A 19,926-nucleotide genomic window follows, 5' to 3' on the forward strand; every position below is an offset into this window, starting at 1 on the left:
CAAACCGAACCAAGGCTGGCGGCTGACTGACGCAGTGTCAGCGACCCCCACTGGAGGGAAGGGGATCGGTTGATCCTTCGGAGTGGATACTACAGGGCCTGCCTGAAAAGAAGAAAGGGAAGAAGAATGTTGTTCGGACCTCTCCGATGACTCTTCCTGCTCCTGGGCGGGTGCTCGCCGCTTCCGCGATGGTGATCGCGAAGATGATCTGGAAGTACACGGCCCCGGTACCTCACAAAGCTGGGCGCGCTGCCAAACCCGGCGGGAATCGCGCTTGGGGTCGCGCTGGTAGGATCGCCGGTTCACGCGGTGGCAGAATCACCTGGTCGAGCTGGCATTCGCGCGGTGGCAGAATTACATGGTCGAGGTGGCGTTCGCGCGATGTCAGAATCGCTGGGTCAAGCGTGGGTGCTGGGTCGTGCGCGGGCGACCGTTGGCGCGCAGGTGCGCAGAGATGAGGACGCTGACGCATTGGGGCGCACTGGCGACTTGGCGCGTGGGCGCGCTGGCGAGTGGGCTCGTAGGTGAGGGTTTGCGGGAATGCACAGGTGATCGCTGGCGATCAGGAGAATGATGGCGCGTAGGTGAACGATGGAGCCTAGGCGAGATCAAGCGCGTTGGCGAGCGATGGCGCGTTGGTGAGTGATGGCGTGTTGGCAAACGATGGCGCGTTAGCGAGCGATGACGCGTTGGTGATCGATGACGTGTGGGCGACCGACCGCACACAGGTGAGTTGGCGCGTGGGCGAGTCGGAGCCCTGTGGCGATCATAAGCGTGGGCGCGTTGGCAAGCGTTTGCGCGCAGGCGAAGGATCGCGTGGGCGAGTAGGAGAATGCTGGCGCGTAGGAGATCGCTGATGCGTAGGATGGCGCGCTATGGCTGAAGGTCTCGAAGGTGAAGTCTCGTGGACGGGATCAGGAGCTGGCTCGTGGGCTTGTGGGCGAGTGGGCGCGCATGCACTTTAGTGCGCGCTGGAGACTGGAGCACAGGCGGAGGTCGACACGTAGGGGAATGCTGGCGAGGCAAAGGAACAATGTCCTTGCCTGCGCCCAGATCCGAAGATCGTGGGCGCGCAGGCGAAATTTGGCGCGCAGGGCGCGCATCAGGAACTGGGCGTGCCGTAGTGCGCTGATGTGTCGGAGGTTGACGGCGCTCAGGAGACTGTTGACGCGCAGGGCGCGCAGTAGGAGCTGAAGTGCGTGTGCGCTCAGGCGAGCAGGTGAAAGCTGGCGAGCAGGATAGCACTGACGAACAGGAGAGCGGTGGTGAACAGGGGCGCGTTGGCGATCAAGAGGGTGCTGGTTGTCAGGAGAGCGCTTGCGAGAAGAGTCTAACGAATCATCTACCATAAAGCGCTTGCGCGCAGGGCGCTGCCTAGCAGGAGAGCGCTGGCGAGCAGTAGAGCGCTAGCGAGGAGAGTCGGGAGACTCTATGGCAGGAGGGTGCTGGCGCGCAGGAGAGCGCCGGCGATCAGGAGAGCGCTGGCGAGGAGAGTCAGGAGACTCTACAGTAGGAGGGTGCTGGCGCGCAGGAGAGCACTGGCGAGCAGGAGAGCGCTGACGGGGAGGCGGGCGCTGGCGATCAGGAGAGCGGCGGCGCTTGCGCGCTATTGAAGGGCGCGCAGGTGAAACCTGGTGCGGAAGGGCCTCACCCACATTGTGAGAGAAGCCCTTCTGCCCCGAAGGGACCAGTGCTTGCGCAGGCAAGGAAGATCTGGCAGGCGCAGGAGATCGCGAACGATCAGCAGAGATGTCCACAGGAGTTACTGCGACGGTCTGCTCCCGACAAGAAGAGTCCTTCACAGGGGACGACGAGGATGACGACCCGAAGAGGAGGCGCCTCTTGACTCCCTTGTAAGGAGAAGGAAGGCCTCGGCGACAAAGAGGAGGGCGAGCCTTACGGCGAAGACGATCTCGAGGCAGGGTTTCAGCATCGTCGGTCCTCCGAAGAGGAGTCTCTGTTAGTGCACTCCCCCGGGGGAGAGCAACACTCGCAGGAAAGACCGTTGGACCCAGCTTCCACATCAAAGGATGTTCGGAGTGGAAATCTGGGCCTTCAGTAACATCAGCAACAGTAAGAGTAGGGGTTTGACCCGACCCGTCGGACGCCTCTATCACTACAACGTCGTCAATAGCCAGGGGATCTACCTCTGGTATTACTGGCGACTGTTGAACAGCTGCCCCAAACTGGATCAGATCAAACAGGGCTTCCTTGGAGGGCGAGCCTTTAAGACCCAAGGAAGCCCAAAGCTGGAAAAGATCATCGTTAGACACAGTTTGGCCATAATCTACAAAATCAATAATATCCTTCTCCGGAGGAAGAGGGGGAGCTGCCTCGCTATGGGAGGCAACGCACTCTCCCGCACACCGAGTTTGGGAAACAAAAGAAGGGCCTGCGCTACCACTCGGCGGCCTCTCACGAGAGACCGTACGAGAGGGAGCTTCGGAGGAGGTTCGGGCAACGGAAGAAGAGTCCTTGGAGCCTTCCTTCCCCTGGGGGGAAGAACGGTCTCGGTTAGAACTCTTCTTACGCCTCCGCGCAAACCTCTCCTACTGGGAGGTAGGCCACTCCCGACATTCCTTACACAGAATATCACTACTACACTGTTGACCTCGACACTGCGGGCAAAGGGTGTGAGGGTCTGTCTGATCGCCGACATAAAAATTCCACAGGGGCGATCGGGAAGTCCAGGGCATTTCCACATGATGGGAAGCAAAGGTAGAGGCAAACTTCAAACAAACACACACAGGAAGAAAAATCAAACAAATTAAGGCTGTCAATATGCAATGACGGGACAGAAACATCTGTACACCGTCCGAGCCAAAAGTGAAGTGAGGCAGCTCACCGGTGTGTGGAGTGGGAAGGGGTAGCTAGGTACCCCTCCCCTACACCCGCGGTAACTAGTGCGGGGGTAGTTTAACCCTCGTTAATTTATATAGAACATCATAATTGGTTTCAATGGGGATCTATTGGCTCGTCACTTCAGCTACGCCGAAAGTAAACCCTATGTGAAGAGCGTGGTTTGTATTTCGGTTACGGAACAATTGTAAATTAAGTTCACTGGTAGCCTTCTACTTTTGGCAGTCTTTTCTTGGCCATTGTATTTGGTAAGCAATAATGGACAAACTATGAGTGATATTCATTAATCAGACATCACGTTCTCACCATACCTTACCTGGACACTTTTTTTGGCCGTGTACCCTTCATCTTCTTTTACAAGGTCTCATCTCGCTCTTGTGATGTCATATTGTATATGTATAACACATCCTACCTCTTCACTATAACCCCAAACCAGGGTTCCATTAATAAATCTCTTGAATAATGATATATCTGCAAAAAAGTAGTTAAATTATAATAGAGCAATAGTTTGTAGAAATCAATTGACAATAAAACAAATTGAAGAATTATTTCTTGTCTGTTCAAAAACTTTTATTAAAAATATCTGCCATTGACAGTGATGTCAATGCTAAAATTAGTTATAAAACAGTTATGATAACTAAGAAAATTTCCCATGTATAACATTTAAGAAGCAGTCCTAGACTAAAATTTGTTGAAAAACATTCCCCACTGCTTTATAAGGGATTGGGACCTTCTAACATTCTAAAAATGGAATGTTTCCACATTAAAATGTTAGGCAGCATTAAAACATATTTTTCTTTGGTGGGTGGTTTCTGTTTAAAGAAGTTGATAGATTTACTTCTGATTTAGCTTTTTGGCCAACAGGGGATGAATGTTTCTATTTCTTTTTTGCACTCTGCTTTTTGGTCATCTGGGCCCGCCACTCCTCGTACAATATATCCGATGTCTCCTTGCAGAACCAGTTCCCATAATACTGGGTGTGGCCATCTGGGTTCCGCTTTTTGCCACACTTACGGCAAGTCATCTTCTCCTTCACGAGCACATATCTTTTACATGCTATTCCGGCATCTTTTTCATGTATCTTGTTCTGGTAACACTTCGTTGACCTAGGGATATTAGTCTGCAGTGTTACCAGGAACAACTTGTAGTTGTCCAGCTGGGTTGGCGTAAAGAAGAGGATAGACACTAGCTGTTGAGGAGGAGTCAGTGGGAGCAGGAACTAGAGGTACGAGACCAGCAGTTGAGTAGGAAGCTTGTGGGGCAGGAAGCAGAAGCACAAAACCATATATTGAAGCATAGGTGTTGGGGGCCGGAAGCAGAGTAACCAGGCTAGGTGTAGAGCCGTAGGTGCTGGAGGCTGGAAGAGAAACGAAACCAGTTGTTGAGGAAGATGTGGTGGGGGCCGGAAGCAAAGGAATGAGTCCAATAGTTGAGATGGGAGTGGGAAGCAGATGAACAATACCAGGTGCTGAACATGCAGCGGTCAGGGCCGGAAGTATAGGAGCCAAACGTCTGGTGTTGGCCTGGCCTGTAATAATTGTTGGCAGTGTGTGCATAAACGGCTGCGCTATGGTCTGTGTGGGCATGCTTGCTAGTTTGGTTTCGGATTTCAGGACTGGTGCAGTGGTATCCAGTTTGTGCTTGGTAACTGTAATTCCCTGCTTCAAGACCTGGTTTTCTTGGTGCTTGGATTTCTTGTTGTACCTATACAATGACACAGACCCAAATTCATTAAGGCAACAAGCTTCATCTACACAGAAATAAAATAAATATAGTACAAGTTGTTTGCTATATGTAGGTATGTTTGTACAGCTCTAGGCCAATAAAGAATAGAAATAAACTTTCGCTCACTTACCACTGACCCAGAGAAGTCTGGTTGATGTCAAATTACTGTATCCTAGTTTTACCCTTAACGCAGCCGTTATCGAGTACCTTATGCCTGATGACCCGGTATGCACGGCAGATTAGAGTCCACTGGTGAATCGTGGCATTCTTTTTCTGTTTCGGCGACGGGTACTCGGCGCACAGTTTCGTTATGAGGCTCTCTATGTAGCGGTTGGAGTTTGGACACTGTGCTGGCCCCGAATTTTGGCCAACAAAACATCTGCAATAATATAATATACTAAATCTATATAGTATGCTTTCTGTCTATGAAATTGAATTCTATTTACATATCAATTATGGACTCTTTGTTAATAAATGGTACGAGTGAACAACCAACGTTTGGGAGCTAATGGCACCAGGAGCCACAGGGGACTTAGCCGCTTGAACCTGCCCGATGGTTTCATCTTGTGACAAGGCGAGAAGAGGGTGGGCCTGCGATCCATGTCGTCCAGGTTTTGCCACAATTTGACAATCTCTTCCGCCTGGTTATTTGTCAGTGGACCTGTCTGGCTTTTCAAGGAAAATAGAAACTGAGCCAGATCCTCAACACGACAGTATCCAGCAACATTGTACTGGTCAACAGATTCCTGAATAAAAAACATTCCCTGCTATAATGTCAACAGGCATAAAAGTATAGTGTATAAATATGTAAGAAATGATATTTATATCTTGATATTTGCGGTGCAATTAACTGTTGAGGAGTCACGATGAGTAGGTGTTTCACCACCAGTGGAAGTACTAGGTATGTCTTGTGGTGAAGACGGAAGAACCAGTGTTGTAGCTGAAGATGGCTCGTTAACAGTAATAAGAGGGCGTTTTCTCCTGGTCAGGGGTATATCCCAGCATAATGCACTTGTCAAAAGGTTCCTGAATAAAGACATTCCATGAAATAAAGTCACAACAAGACACATAGAACACTAACTAATAGTTATGTCAAGAAATAGCATCAGGATATATGTAGTCTAATTCACCTCTTGGGAGTCCTGATGTGTCGTTGTGTCTCCCCCAGAAGTACTCGGGCTGTCATGTGGTGGTTACGGAAGAACCAGCTCTGCCATTGCAGATGCCTCTTTAGAAGGATTCTTAAAGAGTTTGCGTTTGACAGCAGATTCCTGAGTAAAAAATTCCATGTAATAAGGTTAAAACCTAAAATACTGTTACATATAATTATTTAAAGATATATTATCATGATATGGGTGGTCTAATTTACCTTTGGGGAATCGTGAAGTGTTGTCGTCTCACCACCTGTGCCATCATCATTCAGTGTTGCCTGCATGTTTGATGTAAACGGGACTCTGTCATGACTCTTGAAGAGTCTACGTTTGATGCTGGATTTTCTTGTTCACGGCTCTAGATCATACGTAGAGATGGTCTGGTCATTTACTCATCTTCCTCTTCCGAAAAGTCTTCCAGATCACGTGCCTCCTCGCTGTCTGGGTCTGACGTCAGATCTTGAAGAGCCTCGCCTGTTTGGTTGTAAAGGTATTTTATACCTAAGAGTTCACCTGGAAAAAAACAAAATACTTTCACTGAGAGGTCTACATCTGAGAATTGCCCAACTTTGTTATCATACGACAAAAGGGATATGTGACATGACCATGGTTAGATGAAAGAAATGACAGTTTAATTTGAATATTAATATATTTAAGCATTTGTTTCTTGTTAGCCCTTTTCTTAGTTCCTTAAGAAATTATTTTTGGATAGTCTTAAAACATTCCATAAATTACATACAGTTCTGGTTTCATTTAGCCCCTTTCTACTGTATAGTTAAGTAGTGTATGATGTATAACAATAATATAACATAATGACCTATGTATTGACGAGGACTACAGTGAGGGGTGGATCGGCTTCCCAAAACTCTGTTGCTGAGGTCAATAGTGGCCGCCTTCAGCAGGCCACTGTAGAGTTCCCTAGATGTAGAGTAGGGAGACACATCCATTTCTACCGCAGCATTAGCCCTGTCCTCGTTCCAGCGTGACAGGCCCTCCAGCATGTATGCCTGAAAGTGCATACCGCTTGCAGTCGTTCCTGGAAATGAACGTAACAGTATTAATCTTTAAGTGTGTTTATATATATATGCTTACAACTCTCTATTCAATAGATATTTTTAAATACAGGGATGTGTAAATGTGAGGAAGTGACTCATCCTAGGAAGTTGACCTGGAGTTCTTCAGATGGAAATCTAGGACTCTCCCAATACCACCTCGTCAGGGTATGTGGACATGACAGTATTACACTTAATACTAGGAACACAAGGGAGCATGGTTTACCTGCAGTGGTTCGAGGTAAGCTGTGCAGAGTACCCAGGATGCTGCTTTCTCCAAGGGAGGAGAGGATGAAGAAAAGAATAAGGGCCAGACAGATCTTTTCATTCACGCAGACTAAAACCGGGTAACAATGCCCTTAACCTTCTGTTACTTGTCCATTAAGGAGCCTGGGGTTAGACCAGCTGTTGTGCAGCCACCACAGGGCCGATAGAGAACGTATCGAGCCTCCTGTGTCACGTCTTGCAGGTAGTGGGCCATGAAGGTGGTCTGACGCTTCCACACCCCACCTTGAAGGACCTGCGTCACTGAATAATTTTTCTTGAAGGCCAGGGTTGTAGCTATGCCCCTGACATCATGCACTCTAGGGCGACGTGACAGAGAAAGGTCAGGATTCCAGGCCAGATGTATTACCTTGCGAATCCCGGCCGAGATAGTATTCCTGGTGACCCTCCTCTTCGTTTTCCCGGTGCTCACGAACAAGGGTTGCACCCGGGGACGAACTGCAGGTGTTCTTTTAAGATACAACCTCAGACTCCTCACTGGGCACAGTAGGAGATGGTCTGGGTCATCTGTTACAGAACGAAGACTCGAAACCTGGAAAGAGTCGAACCTACGGTAAGGAACTCCTGGATTCTGAGTCTTGGCAACAAACTCAGGGACGAAGCTGAACGTATCCTCCCCCCATCCCCTTGAATAGGAGATGTCGTACGAGAGACCATGCAGTTCACCGACTCGCTTGTCCGAGGCCGATGCTAGCAGGAAAACCGGCTTTCAGGTAAGGTGGCGATCAGAGGAGATCAAAAGCCTGGCGTAATGGTTCGTAGGGAGATCTCTTCAGAGACCTGAGAACTAGAACCATGTTCCATGGAGGAGGTCTCACTTTCGACTGAGGGCAGGTAAGTTCATAACTCCGTATGAGAAGGGAAAGTTCCAGCGAGGAAGAAATGTCCATTCCTTGAAGCCTGAGCGATAGCCTTTCACTGCCGAGACTGAAAAGCGCATTTCCTCCCGCAAATACACGAGGAACTCCGCTATTGCTGGAATGGTGGCATCGAGTGGAGAGATAACCCTTCCACGACACCAACCACAGAAGACTTGCCACTTCGCCTGGTAGACCCCTTCGGATGACTTGCACAGGTGACCAGACATCCTGTACGCAACTTGTTGCGAAAATCCTCTCTCCGTGAGGAGATACTGGATAGTCTCCAGACGAGAAGTTGAAGCGATGCTAAGGCTTTGTGGAAGATGTTGGCGTGTGGTTGTTTGAGTAGCTCGTGACGTGGGGGGAGTTCTCTCGGAACCTTCGTGAGGAGTTGCAGAAGGTCGGGGACCCATTCTGCAGGATGCCATAGCGGAGCTATCAGGGTCATTGAAAGATTGACCGATATTCTGGTCTTTTTGAGCACCCTCCTCATCAGACAGAACGGGGGAAAGGCGTACAAATCGATGTTATCCCACCGTTGTTGGAAGGCATCCTGCCAGAGAGCCTTGGGGTCCGGGACCAGAGAGCAGTACTGCGGGAGCTTGAAGTTCAGTGCTGTAGCGAACAGATCCACCGTCGGGGAACCCTACAAAGTCAGGACTTTGTTGGCTACTTGAGGATCCAAAGACCACCCGGTACTCACTATCTGCATAGCTCTGCTCAGACTGTTGGCGAGCATATTCCTTTTGCCTGGAATGAAGCGAGCCGATGGTGTGATCGAGTGGACTTCGGACCATCTCAGAATCTCTACTGCAAGATGGGATAGCTGTTCTGAAAAGGTACCTCCCTGCTTGTTGATATAAGCCACCACCACAGAGTGGCCCGCCAGGACTTGGTGGAACTTCTGAAGTGCCAGGAACACGTCCTTCATTTCTAACAGGTTTATGTGAAGGTACTTTTATGATTCTGACCACAGGCCTGAGGTCCTGTGGCTTAGAAAATGGGGCCCCCTTTCTTTGATGAATCCGAGAACAACATCAAATCCGGGGGAAGGACGAGAAGATCCACTCCCTTTTGTAGGTTCTCTTCCGCCACCCACTACTGGAGGTCTGTCCGTTCTGCAGGACCCATAGGGACCCAAGTGTCCGGGGAATCGTGACCTTGATTCCACCAGGACTTGAGTCGCCACTGGAGAGATCTCATTCTGAGGCGACCGTTGGGAACGAGACTGGCCAGGGAGGAGAGGTGGCCAAGGAGATGCAGCCACGTTTGGGCTGGGAGTTCTTCTCGATTGAGGAAAGGCCTCGCGACCTACTTCAGCCTTGCTATCCTGTCGTCTGATGGGAAGGCTTTGTGGAGATTGGTGTCTATGACCATGCCTAGATATACCAGTTTCTGAGAGGGCTGCAGAGAGGACTTCTCGAGATTTACCATGATCCCTAGATCCTGGCAAATTTTGAGGAGCTTGTCTTGGTTGCCTCTGAGTCCGCTAGGATCAGCCAGTCGTCGAGATAACGAAAGAGACGGATGCTGATCCAGTGAGCCCATGATGATATCAGGGTGAACACTCGGGTGAACACCTCAGGGGCTGTGGAGAGACTGAAACACAGCACCTTGAACTGGTAGATCTTGTTGTCTAGGCAGAATCTTAGGTCCTTCCTTGAGGACGGATGGACTGGGATCTGGAAGTACACGTCCTTCAGGTCCAGTGTACACATGAAGTCTTGTGGTCTCACTGCAAGTCTGACCATGTCTGCCGTCTCCATACTGAACGAAGTCTGTTTCACAAACCCATTCAGGGTTGAGAGGTCGATGACTGTTCTCCAGCCTCCAGACGCTTTCCTTATAAGAAAGAGTCTACTGTAGAAGCCTGAGGACCCGTCTACAACATCTTGGAGAGCGTCCTTCTTCAACATGGTTTGGACTTCTGCCGAAAGGGCTTGCCCTCTTGCTGATCCCATGGTAAGGGAGCTCAACGACACTGGATTCTCTGTCAGGGGAGGTAGAGAAGCTGTGAACGGGACGCGATAACCCTGAGCGATTACGGAAATGGTCCAGGTATCTGCCCCGAGTTGCTGCTACCTTGCCGCGCAACTTTGTAGGCATCCCCCCACTGGTGGACATGCAGGGGGACTGCCAACCCTAGCGTTTATAGCCTCGGCCATTTCCTCTAGGGTTCTTGCCTCCCCTGGAAGACCTCTTGCTACTTCTGCTCTAGGCAGGAAAGGGCTTACACACCTTCGGCTTTGCTGCTGTCGTCTTCTTTGTGTCCGTAGCCGGACGGGGCTGAGGGGCCGCTGGAGGTTTGTAGGGCCTCACTGTCAGGGCCCTATGGATGAGGGAATCCTGGTTGGACTTCCTCCACCTCTCATCGGTAAGCTCCACGTCCCCAGGCTCAAAGAAACTCTTACCGAACATTTAAGAGTGTCTGAGCCTGCTAACATCCAAACTGGGGACCTTCTGGTGTAATCTCTCAGCCACTGTGTCCCGTCCCTTGAGAATCGTATTGGCCTACAAGCTCGAGACTTGGTGGGCCAGAAAATCGATGGTACGCGTGCCTGAGCAAGAGAGTCTCCAGTGCCTTCCTGGTGCTTTCTTTGGAGAGGTCCTCAGACCACACCAAGATGCTCAGAGACCCCAGCCAGATGTCAAGCCACGAAGTTGCCTGCATGGCACACTTCACGACCTTCTCCTGGCTTGGGATCTCAGTAGCAGAATAGGACACGTGCCGGTTGGAGAGTCTCTCTAGAGGTACTCCCCCTGTGAGTTCTTCCACGGAGTGGTGAATTGGAAGACCCAAACAAGACTCCTCAAGGATCTCAAAGTACCTCCTCTGATGGACTCGAGGAGGAGGGAGGAGCTTGTTTCCGGCGCTGGATCTACAGGAGGAGGCAAGCTCAGAGAGCTGGCCCTTGACCTTGTCTCTAGCACTCTTCATCCACTGAGACCATGACAAAGCTGCACTGGCCTAGAGGGTTTCTGGGTACCGTAGACACGGTCCAAGACCGTGTCCTTACCCTCACGAGAAGGAATCTATGGATCTGCGATCCCGTTGAGGTTCCTCATGAGGGTCAGGACTTGCCAGAACGCGTGTTCCGACTCTTGGTGCTCTCCTCCTGAAGGACTGGCAGCAAAGTCTCCTGTCCCCAGTGGCTCTTCCTGGGGGGACACGTGGACATCCTCGGAAGGTCTAGCTGGCTCCTGTCTGATCCTTGTTGACGACTTGGGAATCGTCTTAGAGTCCTTCGTTTCCCTCCTGAGAGGGATACAGGACTCGAGTAACGATGGGTGCAGGCTCTTTTCCACCCCTAGACGAAAAGACTTCTCAGGGAGAGGAGGAGTTTACCCCATTGGTGCGATAGGGGAACGGTCCGGCTCGTCCGACTCTCCTGAGGATGGGTAATCCTCATCCGCAAGGGAGGGAGAGAAAGTCTGGGGTGGGGGGGGGGAGGAAGAAGCCTTGCGCAAGGATCTGCGAGGAGACAGAATAGCCCTCGGAGGTGTCTCCACGGAGGGGACTCCTCTCTTCCTCTTCAGGGGGGAGGAAGCCGCCACGGATTTGTGACCCACGTCAGAGAGAACGGGCTTCATAGCCTACACAAGCTCTCTGACCAGGGTCCCGAACCAAGTCTGCTGGCTGACAGTCGCGCTGTCAGACACTCCCTCTGGAGGGAAGGGGATCGTTCGATCCCTTGGAGGAGTCGACAAATGAGGGTTCGCCTTAAAAGCTGAAACAAGAGAGTCCTTAGACCTGTCCGGGAACAGCCCTCCTCCAGCGAGCGCGCTGTTCTGTGCTTGCGGGGAGGGGAACGAGACGATGACCTGTCCACCTGGTGACGATCGTGCGTTGGGCTTTTCGAGGATCGCGTGCCATAGAAATCTCGCGCTCGCGCATGGGCGCGGGCGTGAGAGGTTGGTGGAGCGGGCATGAGGGCGCAGGGGAGCGCAGGAGATGGCGTGGACGCGCGTAGGAGATGGCGAGGGCGTGTGGCGCGCTGGAGCAGGATTGTGAGGAGGCTGGATACGAGGGCACGCAGCATCCTGATGCGGCACTGACGGGCGTGAGAGAGCAGAGGTGCGTATCCGGAAGAACCAAGCGAGGGCGCGAGTGCGCAGGTTCTGGATAGCGCGAAGGTGGGTTTGCGCGTTGGAGCGTAGGTGGGTGCGGATCCGTTTGAACAGGTATGTTAACCTGTGGGCACGCAGGGGATTGTGGGCGTGCAGGGGATCGTGGGCGCGCTGCTGCGGTGGGCAAGCAGGGCGCTCGACCAGATTAGGGCGCACGGGTGTGCTCTGTTGGGTTGAATGAGCCGCGACTGGAAAGCGTGTAGGATTGCGCGGTCTAAAAGGAGAGTCCAGGTGTGCCTGGGAGCGTCCATGCGCTAACTTAGGCACCTCCTGGACTGCGTGCTGGGATATAAAAGCGGGCTGGCGAGCGAGTGTGCACTGTGACTGGAACTGCACGCGATGGGCGCGCCTCGCGCCTAACTCCAGACGGGCGCTGCAAGTCCAGAGGTACCTGTGAAGGCCAGTGCGCTAACCTAGGAGCCTCATGGACTGCGCGCGATGGGCGCGCCTCGCGCCTAACTCCAGATGGGCGCTGCGAGTCCAGAGGTACCCGTGAGGGCCAGTGCGCTACTCTAGGAGCCTCTTGGACTGCGTGCTACGTGGCAAGAACCAGAGAACGCTGTGGCGCATATGGGCGCTTGGGTGCAAGTGAGCTCTGGCGCGCTAGATCAGGAACTGCTGGCGGGCGCTGGGGTGCAGAAGGATGTGTGCGCGCAGGGGAACCCTGGCGCGTAACAGGAACAGGGGCGCGCATGCGCGCAGGTGAGCGCTGTGGCGCTAATACCGGAACAGCAGCAACAGCAGCATAAGGGCGATCAGGTTGACCCTGGCGCTCGAGAGCAAGAGGCGCAGATTTGTGCTCAAGTCCCTTAAGCCCCAAAGGGACCGGGGCCTGCGCAATGGCAGGATCAAGTGGCGCTTAAAGTGCATTAGCATCCTCGAAGGGTGACGGCAGGTGAGCAGGTCTGGAGGGGGACGGGTCACAGGGTCCCGAAGGATGACCATCATCCGAAGGGGATCGCGAACGATCCCCGGAGAGGTCTAATGCGGTAGCTGGCAGTATCGGAGAGCGGCGAGTTGTCTCCTCCACAGAGGACTGTGGTGACGACAAGCCGAAGAGGCGCCTCCTAATTCCCTTGTAAGGGGAAGGAAGGCCTCTACGGCGAAGGGGAGGATGAGCCTTCCGCCTTATATGCCCATGAGGGGCCGTGGTGCCAGCAGGCTGACAATTGTAGGGCCTCCGAAGAGGAGTCTCTGTGAGTGAACTCACCAGCGGGGGAGAATCACCGGCAGGAGAGACCGTAAGACTTAGTTCCTCCCTCGAAAGGTGTTCGAAGGGGGAAACTAAGCCTTCAGCTACCACAGCAACAGGAACGAGGGTTTGACTAGACCCACGAGATGCCTCCGTCACAACAACGTCAACAACAGACAGAGGATCTATCCCTGCTGTAGTTGGCGATTGTTTGACAGCTAAACAAAGTTTGATCATGTCAAACAGGGCTTCCCTGGAGGGCGAACCCTGCAGTCCCAAGGAAACCCAAAGCTACAACAAATCATGGTCATGGATAGATAAATGAATGTTCATATCCTCCTCCGGGGGAGGAGGGGCAGCCGCTTCACTACGGGAGGCAACTACCTCTCCCGCACCCCGGGATCGGTCAACAGCAATACGGTCTACGCTACCAATCGCCGGCTTTTCGGAAAAGACAGCTCAAGGAGGAGCTTTGGAGGAGGAAAGGGCTACGGAAGAAGAAGTCTTGGAATTTTCTCTCTTCAAAGAAGCCTCTGAAGGAGAAAGATACCTTTTAGACTTTTTCTTCTGGCGCAAGGCAAACCTCTCCCACTGGGAGATAGACCACTCCCTACATTCGATACATACATTACCGCTATCACACCGTTGGCCCCTACAATGAGGAGACAAGGTGTGGGGATCAGTGTCGACCGCCGACATACAAGTCCCACAAGGGCGGCCGGGAAGTCCAGGGCACGTACGCATAATCAGTAGAAGGCAACTTCAAACACAGTGTGAAAAGATTAAGCAAAAACAGATTAAATAAGGTAGTCAAAGCGAGGGAGAGAGCAGACAGGTCTGTTCTCCGCCCGAGCCAAAAGTAAAGTGAAGCAATCACCGGTGTGTGTGAGGGGGGGGGGGTAGGTAGCTACCCCTCCCTAACCCTCGCTTACTAGCGGTGGGTAGTAAACCCTTGTTAAAATTCTTATGGCTCGTCATTCAGCTACGCCGAAGTAATTACCCCCCCCCCATGTAGATAGCATGGTTTGTATTTCAGTTATGGAACAAACTATACAGTTATCTGGTATGAACCGGTTCAGGTGGAGGTGAAAAGACTCCAGAGATGTGGAACCTCTAGCAAATCTCAAGACAGGCAGCACAATGCCACCTTTCTGCAGCTTGCCTGTCTCCGTGTACAAAGGGATCTCTCCGGGTCTTACCAAATGTCCCAGATGCGGTCAGCGTCCAGCATCGGAACACCCAGCGTGTTCCGGCCCTGATCGCTGCTCAACGCCTCCAGTAACTCATCGATCAAATGGGTAGTCTCCTCTACACCACGTGTCCTGCGTCAGCAGCGGAGGGCCAATTCAATCCGTGTGATACGATCCCACACGTCATAGTCGGAGGGAACCCGAATCTTCTGTTTCAGGAGCTCGGCACGCTTGGCTTGTTTTAGACATTTAATGTCCTCAGCGCTCCACTCAAATATGCAGGCCGAGAGTCGGCTCATGAATAAGCCATACAGCGGGTGGGAGTCGGTGTGTGACACCAGTCGCGATGCATCTCATTAAATGCCCTACGTCCATCCTGATTTTTCAGGTCTGGCTATTCCTTGAACATACTATGCATGGCTGACTTCTTCCCACAGCAGTCTCGGTACACATATAGAGTGTCCGGCAGAGTGACACCTGCATCCGTGTACCTACGTATGATGCCCTTTACCATGGGTTCTAGCAGTAAGTACGCTCATCAGCACCTGACCATATTCGTTGCCAATATTAGTGGCCCACGATGCAGTCCAGTCACTGTGGCCACCTAGTTTCTTCACCACCTTGAACAAAGCAAAACAAATAATCATAAATAAATGGAAATGTTAATAATTATGACATTCCCTGAAAGATATTTAATTATATACAGTATTTTAAATAAATGGAAATGTACATACTGTAATTATAACATTCTCCAAAAAAATATTTGATTATATACGGCACTGAGAGTACTACACTATCTATTCATAACTATCAGTATTAACTAAACAGCAATAATGTTTAAGAAATAAAATCTAGTAATATCTAAAAATATAAATAACAATAGCTAATAATATCACTTTACAGTTCTAAGTTGTAGAATACTATTGTATTTACTTTTTTGGTGGAATCCATCTGCAGTATGTTCCCAAAGACAGAGGTTATAATGGAGTTGACCTCGTCTAGCCTTATGATGATATCATTAGGGTACACCATTAGTAGCCAGCCCGCACGAGGAAGTTCAGGCATGGGAAGGGGGTCCGAGGGTTTCGGCACAATAAGAAAATTTCTGGCAGCGGCATCCATGATGGTTGCACAGTCGGTCATGTAGTTATTCACCCTCACATGCCATGCCATAGTGTGCTCCTCCACCAGCTTCTTGCATATCTGGGTGACGCTCTTCCCTAGTCCATGCTGGTGCATTAGTATTGCCACCCGCAGGTTGCAGGCAGAGCGGTAAATTAAGAGAACGGGGAACCGGCCACGGTGTCCCACGTCTAATTGGTGAGAGATGGCGCCACTCCAGCTGATCAATTTGCCCTTGCACTGACCACCCTCCAGATATTCAGCAGCCAAGTTGTCATACCCATTAATATCCAGAACTTGCCATATTCGAGGGTTGATCCCAGCGGAGGTCAGCTGATGGCCCTCAGAATGAATTTGGACAGCAGAGACGTACCTTCCATAGTTTATGAGGCATCAATAGCAACAGGCGTGTTGCAAAGTAGATGTCCGGTCGCAGTAATTGGGTGGGTATCAGAGACAGCTCGGGGGAGACCACCAAAGCTTGTTCACACACTCCCAGGCGAGCTCAGGCTTCCCTCTGTTAGACACCTTGAATAGCACCTGGGAAATCCATTGATGGTCAGCCTTGGGTAATGTCTTCTTCCATCCCTCTGGCAGTACCACATCTGTTGATTAATTGTTTTGTTAAATTTGAATGTAAAATGACAAATTTGAAGATAATATGTATTTTTCCTAACCATACAAACATTAGCTATTTACATAGTGTTTCCTTTCGGCGTAGCTGAAATGACAAGCCGTAAAGTTTTAACAAGGGTTTAACTACCCCCGTGCGAGTTAGCGGGGGTAGGGCAGTGGTAGCTAGCTACCCCTCCCCCCTCCACACACCGGTGAGCTGCCTCACTTCACTTAGAAGTAAGACTTGTCTCGGGGGAGAGGACTGGAGGACAAATATGTGTAAATAGCTAAGGTTTGTATGGTTAGGAAAAATACAAATTATCTTCCAATTTGTCATTTGTTCCGTAACCGAAATACAAACCACGCTATTTACATAGGGTGACTTACCCTTAGGCAGGGTGGAAAGTCCCCAGCCTTACTGGCTTTGGCTTACACGGAGACTCAGAATCTGAGTGTGCAGCACTTCAAGAAAAAGAGTCCCTGCACCCCACAAGTTTGTTGCTACGCAAGAAACGAGAGGCCTACATAAGTGTGTGTGGAGAGATGAAGTGTGACTCGTCATAGGAAGTTGATCTGAAGTCCTTTATATGGAATTCCAGGCTAGGACGTCCCCCATACCACCTCGTCAGGGTATGGGGAACGCAACAGTATTGTACTTAATACTAGGAACACAAGGAAGCATGGTTTACCTGCAGAAGTTTGAGGTCAGCTATGCAGAGACCCAGGATGCTGCATTCCCTAAGAGAGGGGAGGATGAAGAAAGAAGTAAGGGCCAGACATACTTTTTCATTCACGCAGACTAAAACTGGGTAACAGTGCCGTCAACCTTCTGCTACCTGTCCATTAAGGACCCTGAGGTTAGACCAGCTGTTGTGCAGCCACCACTGGGCTGATAGAAAAGGTATCAAGGCTCATGTGGGTCACGTCCTGCAGGTAGTGGGCTGTGAAGGTTATCTGACGCTTCCAGACTCCTGCTTGTAGAACCTGCGTCACAGAGAAGTTTCTCTTGAAGGCCAGGGACGTGGCGATGCCTCTGACATCATGTGCCCTAGGGCGATGTGACGGAGGAGGGTCAGGATTCAGGGCGTGATGTATGGTCCGTCGAATCCAGGGTGAGATGGTGTTCTTGGTGACCCTCCTCTTCGTCCTATAAGTGCTCACAAACAGAGCTTGCACGCGGGGATGGGCTGCAGCTGTTCTCTTCAGATAACGTCGCAAACTTCTCACTGGGCAGAGTAGCAAATGGTCTGGGTCATCTGTTACAGAGCGGAGACTCACAACCCGGGACTTGAACCGTGGGTCTGGAACGCCAGGGTTCTGAGTCTTAGCAACAAACTCAGGGACGAACTTGAACGTTACCTCCCCCCATCCCCTTGAAAGGGTGACGTCGTATGAGAGACCATGAAGTTCACTGACTCGCTTGGCTGAAGCCAGAGCAAGTAGGAAAACCGTCTTCCAAGTCAGGTGTTGGTCAGAGGCCTGGCGTAATGGTTCGAATGTAGGTCTCTTCAGAGCCCTGAGAACGCGAACCATGTTCAAAGGAGGCGGTCTCACTTCCAACTGTGGGCAGGTAAGCTCCTAGCTACGTATGAGTAGAGAAAGTTCCAGCGAGGAGGAAATGTCTATTCCTTTCAGCCTGAAGGCAAGGCTTAAGGCTGAGCGATAGCCTTTCACCGCCGAGACCGAAAGGAGCATTTCCTCCTGCACATAAACGTGGAACTCCTCTATTGCTGGAATAGAGGCATCGAGGGGAGAGATACCCCTCCCATGTCACCAACCAGAGAAGACTCTTAATTTTTTGGGTTGTACAGTGAGACTAAGAAGTCTTCCGCAATCTTTTGATTTGGCGGGTGGTCAAACTTGTTTTTTGAGAGCGCCCAGATCAACGGTATTGATGAGGTCCTGTTATAGGGGTGTTCACCCTGATTATAACAGCTCCTAGCAGTCTTTCAGCATCCTGAGAGGATCGCTGGGCTTCGTAAGGACAGAGGACTAATGAGTCAGAGTATTCATCAGAGTCAGCTTCCTTATCAAGTGCCTATACTTAAGTTTGTTTTTTGAATATTTGTCAAAAACTCTTGAGCATATACGCATTTATTATTTTAATACTGGTCTCTACCCACTTTGCCTGGTAGACACCTGCGGATGACTTTCGCAGTTGTCGAGACATCTTTTCCACAACTTGTTGTGAAAAGCCTCTCTCAGTGAGGAGACGCTAGATAGTCTCCAGGCGTGAAGCCGAAGCGAAGCTACGGCTTTGTGGAAGATGTTGCAGTGTGGTTGTCTGAGTAGCTCGTGTCGTGGGGGAACCTATCTCGGGGGTTGCATCAGGAGCTGCAGAAGGTCCGGGAACCACTCTGCATGATCCCATAGCGGAGCTATTAAGGTCATCGACAGGTTGGCCGATATCCTGGTCTTGTTGAGCACCCTTCTCATTAGACAGAACGGTGGGAGGGCGTAGACGTCGATGTTGTCCCACCGTTGTTAGAAGGCATCTTGCCAGAGTGCCTTGGGGTCCGGGACTGGGGAGCAGTACAGCGGCAGCTTGAAATTCAAGTCTGTCGCGAACTAGCCCGCAGTTGGGGAACCCCACAAAGTCAGGACTTTGTTGGCTACCAGAGGATCCAAAGACCACTCGGTACTCACTATCTGTGAAGCTCTGCTCAGATTGTCGACGAGCACATTCCTTTTCCCAAAAATGAAGCGAGCTGATAAACGTATCGAGTGGACTTCGGTCCATCTCAGTATCACCACTGCAAGATGGTATAGCTATTGTGAAAAGATACCTCCCTGCTTGTTGATATAAGCCACTACTGTGGTGTTGTCGCTCATCACCACCACAGAGTGGTCCGCCAGGGTCTGTTGGAACTGTTGAAGGGCCAGAGAAACGGCCTCCAGCTCTAGCAGGTTGATGTGGAGGTACTTTTCTGATTCTGACCATAGGCCTGAGGCCCTCTGGTTCAGAACGTGGTCCTCCCACCCTTCTTTTGATGCGTCCGAAAACAGCATCAAATCCGGGGGAAGGACGAGAAGATCCACTCCCTTTCGATGGTTGTCGTCGGCCAGCAACCACCGCAGGTCCGCCCGTTCCGCAGGTCTTATTGAGACCAGAAAGTCCAGGGAATCGTTGCCTTGATCCCACCGGGACTTGAGCTGCCACTGCAGAGATCTCATCCTCAGGCGGCCGTCGGGAGCTATACGTGACAGGGAGGCTAGGTGACCTAACAGACGCAAGCATGATTGGGCTGGTAGGTCTTCTCGACTGAGAAAAGGCTTTGCAACCATCCTCAGCTTTGCTATCCTGTTGTCTGATGGAAAGGCTCTGTGGATATCGGTGTCTAATAACATGCCTAGATATACCAGTCGCTGTGTTGGGAGCAGAGAGGACTTCTTGAGCTTCACCATGATCCCTGGATCTTGGCAAATTCCCACAAGCCTGTCTCAGTGTCGAAGAGCATCCTTCTTGAGCATGGTCTCGACTTCTGCCCGAGGGGCTAGCCCCTTTGCCAATCCCGTGGCATAGGAGCTCAACGACACTGGATTCGCTGTCAAGGAAGGTAGAGATGAAATGAACGGGACACGATATCATTGTCCGACCACAGAGGTCGTCCAGGAATCGTCCCCGAGTTGCTGCCACCTGAGGACGCAACTTTGAAGGCATCCCCCCACAGGTAGACATGCAGGGGATTGCCAATCCTAGCGCTTGCGGCCTCGGCCGCTCCTTCTAGGATTTTGCCGCCCCTGGAG

General features: G+C 51.2%; 1 protein-coding gene across 1 annotated transcript; it reads right to left on the reverse strand.

Moving 5' to 3' along the window:
* Positions 1 to 1,406: 1,406 nt before the first annotated feature.
* LOC137650870 (uncharacterized) lies at positions 1,407 to 3,883 on the reverse strand. Its single transcript, XM_068384025.1, has 3 exons — positions 3,754 to 3,883; positions 3,272 to 3,330; positions 1,407 to 2,492 (listed from the first exon to the last, which is right to left on the reverse strand). Exons 1-3 carry the CDS (start codon positions 3,881 to 3,883, stop codon positions 1,407 to 1,409), a joined length of 1,275 nt encoding a protein of 424 aa, XP_068240126.1.
* Between the last annotated feature and the right edge of the window lie 16,043 nt (positions 3,884 to 19,926).

This window comes from Palaemon carinicauda, chromosome 12, assembly GCF_036898095.1.
Source record: "Palaemon carinicauda isolate YSFRI2023 chromosome 12, ASM3689809v2, whole genome shotgun sequence".
Lineage (NCBI taxonomy): Eukaryota > Metazoa > Arthropoda > Malacostraca > Decapoda > Palaemonidae > Palaemon > Palaemon carinicauda.

Excerpts from the sequence above, each read along its gene's own strand:
- LOC137650870 (XM_068384025.1), bottom strand. The coding sequence starts at position 3,883 with ATGACTTGCCGTAAGTGTGGCAAAAAGCGGAACCCAGATGGCCACACC. Across the intron at positions 3,331-3,753 it reads CCAGATGACCAAAAAGCAGA|ATATATCATTATTCAAGAGA; the intron begins GTGCAAAAAAGA and ends ACTTTTTTGCAG. Across the intron at positions 2,493-3,271 it reads TTTGGGGTTATAGTGAAGAG|GGGAAGGAAGGCTCCAAGGA; the intron begins GTAGGATGTGTT and ends TCTTCCCCCCAG.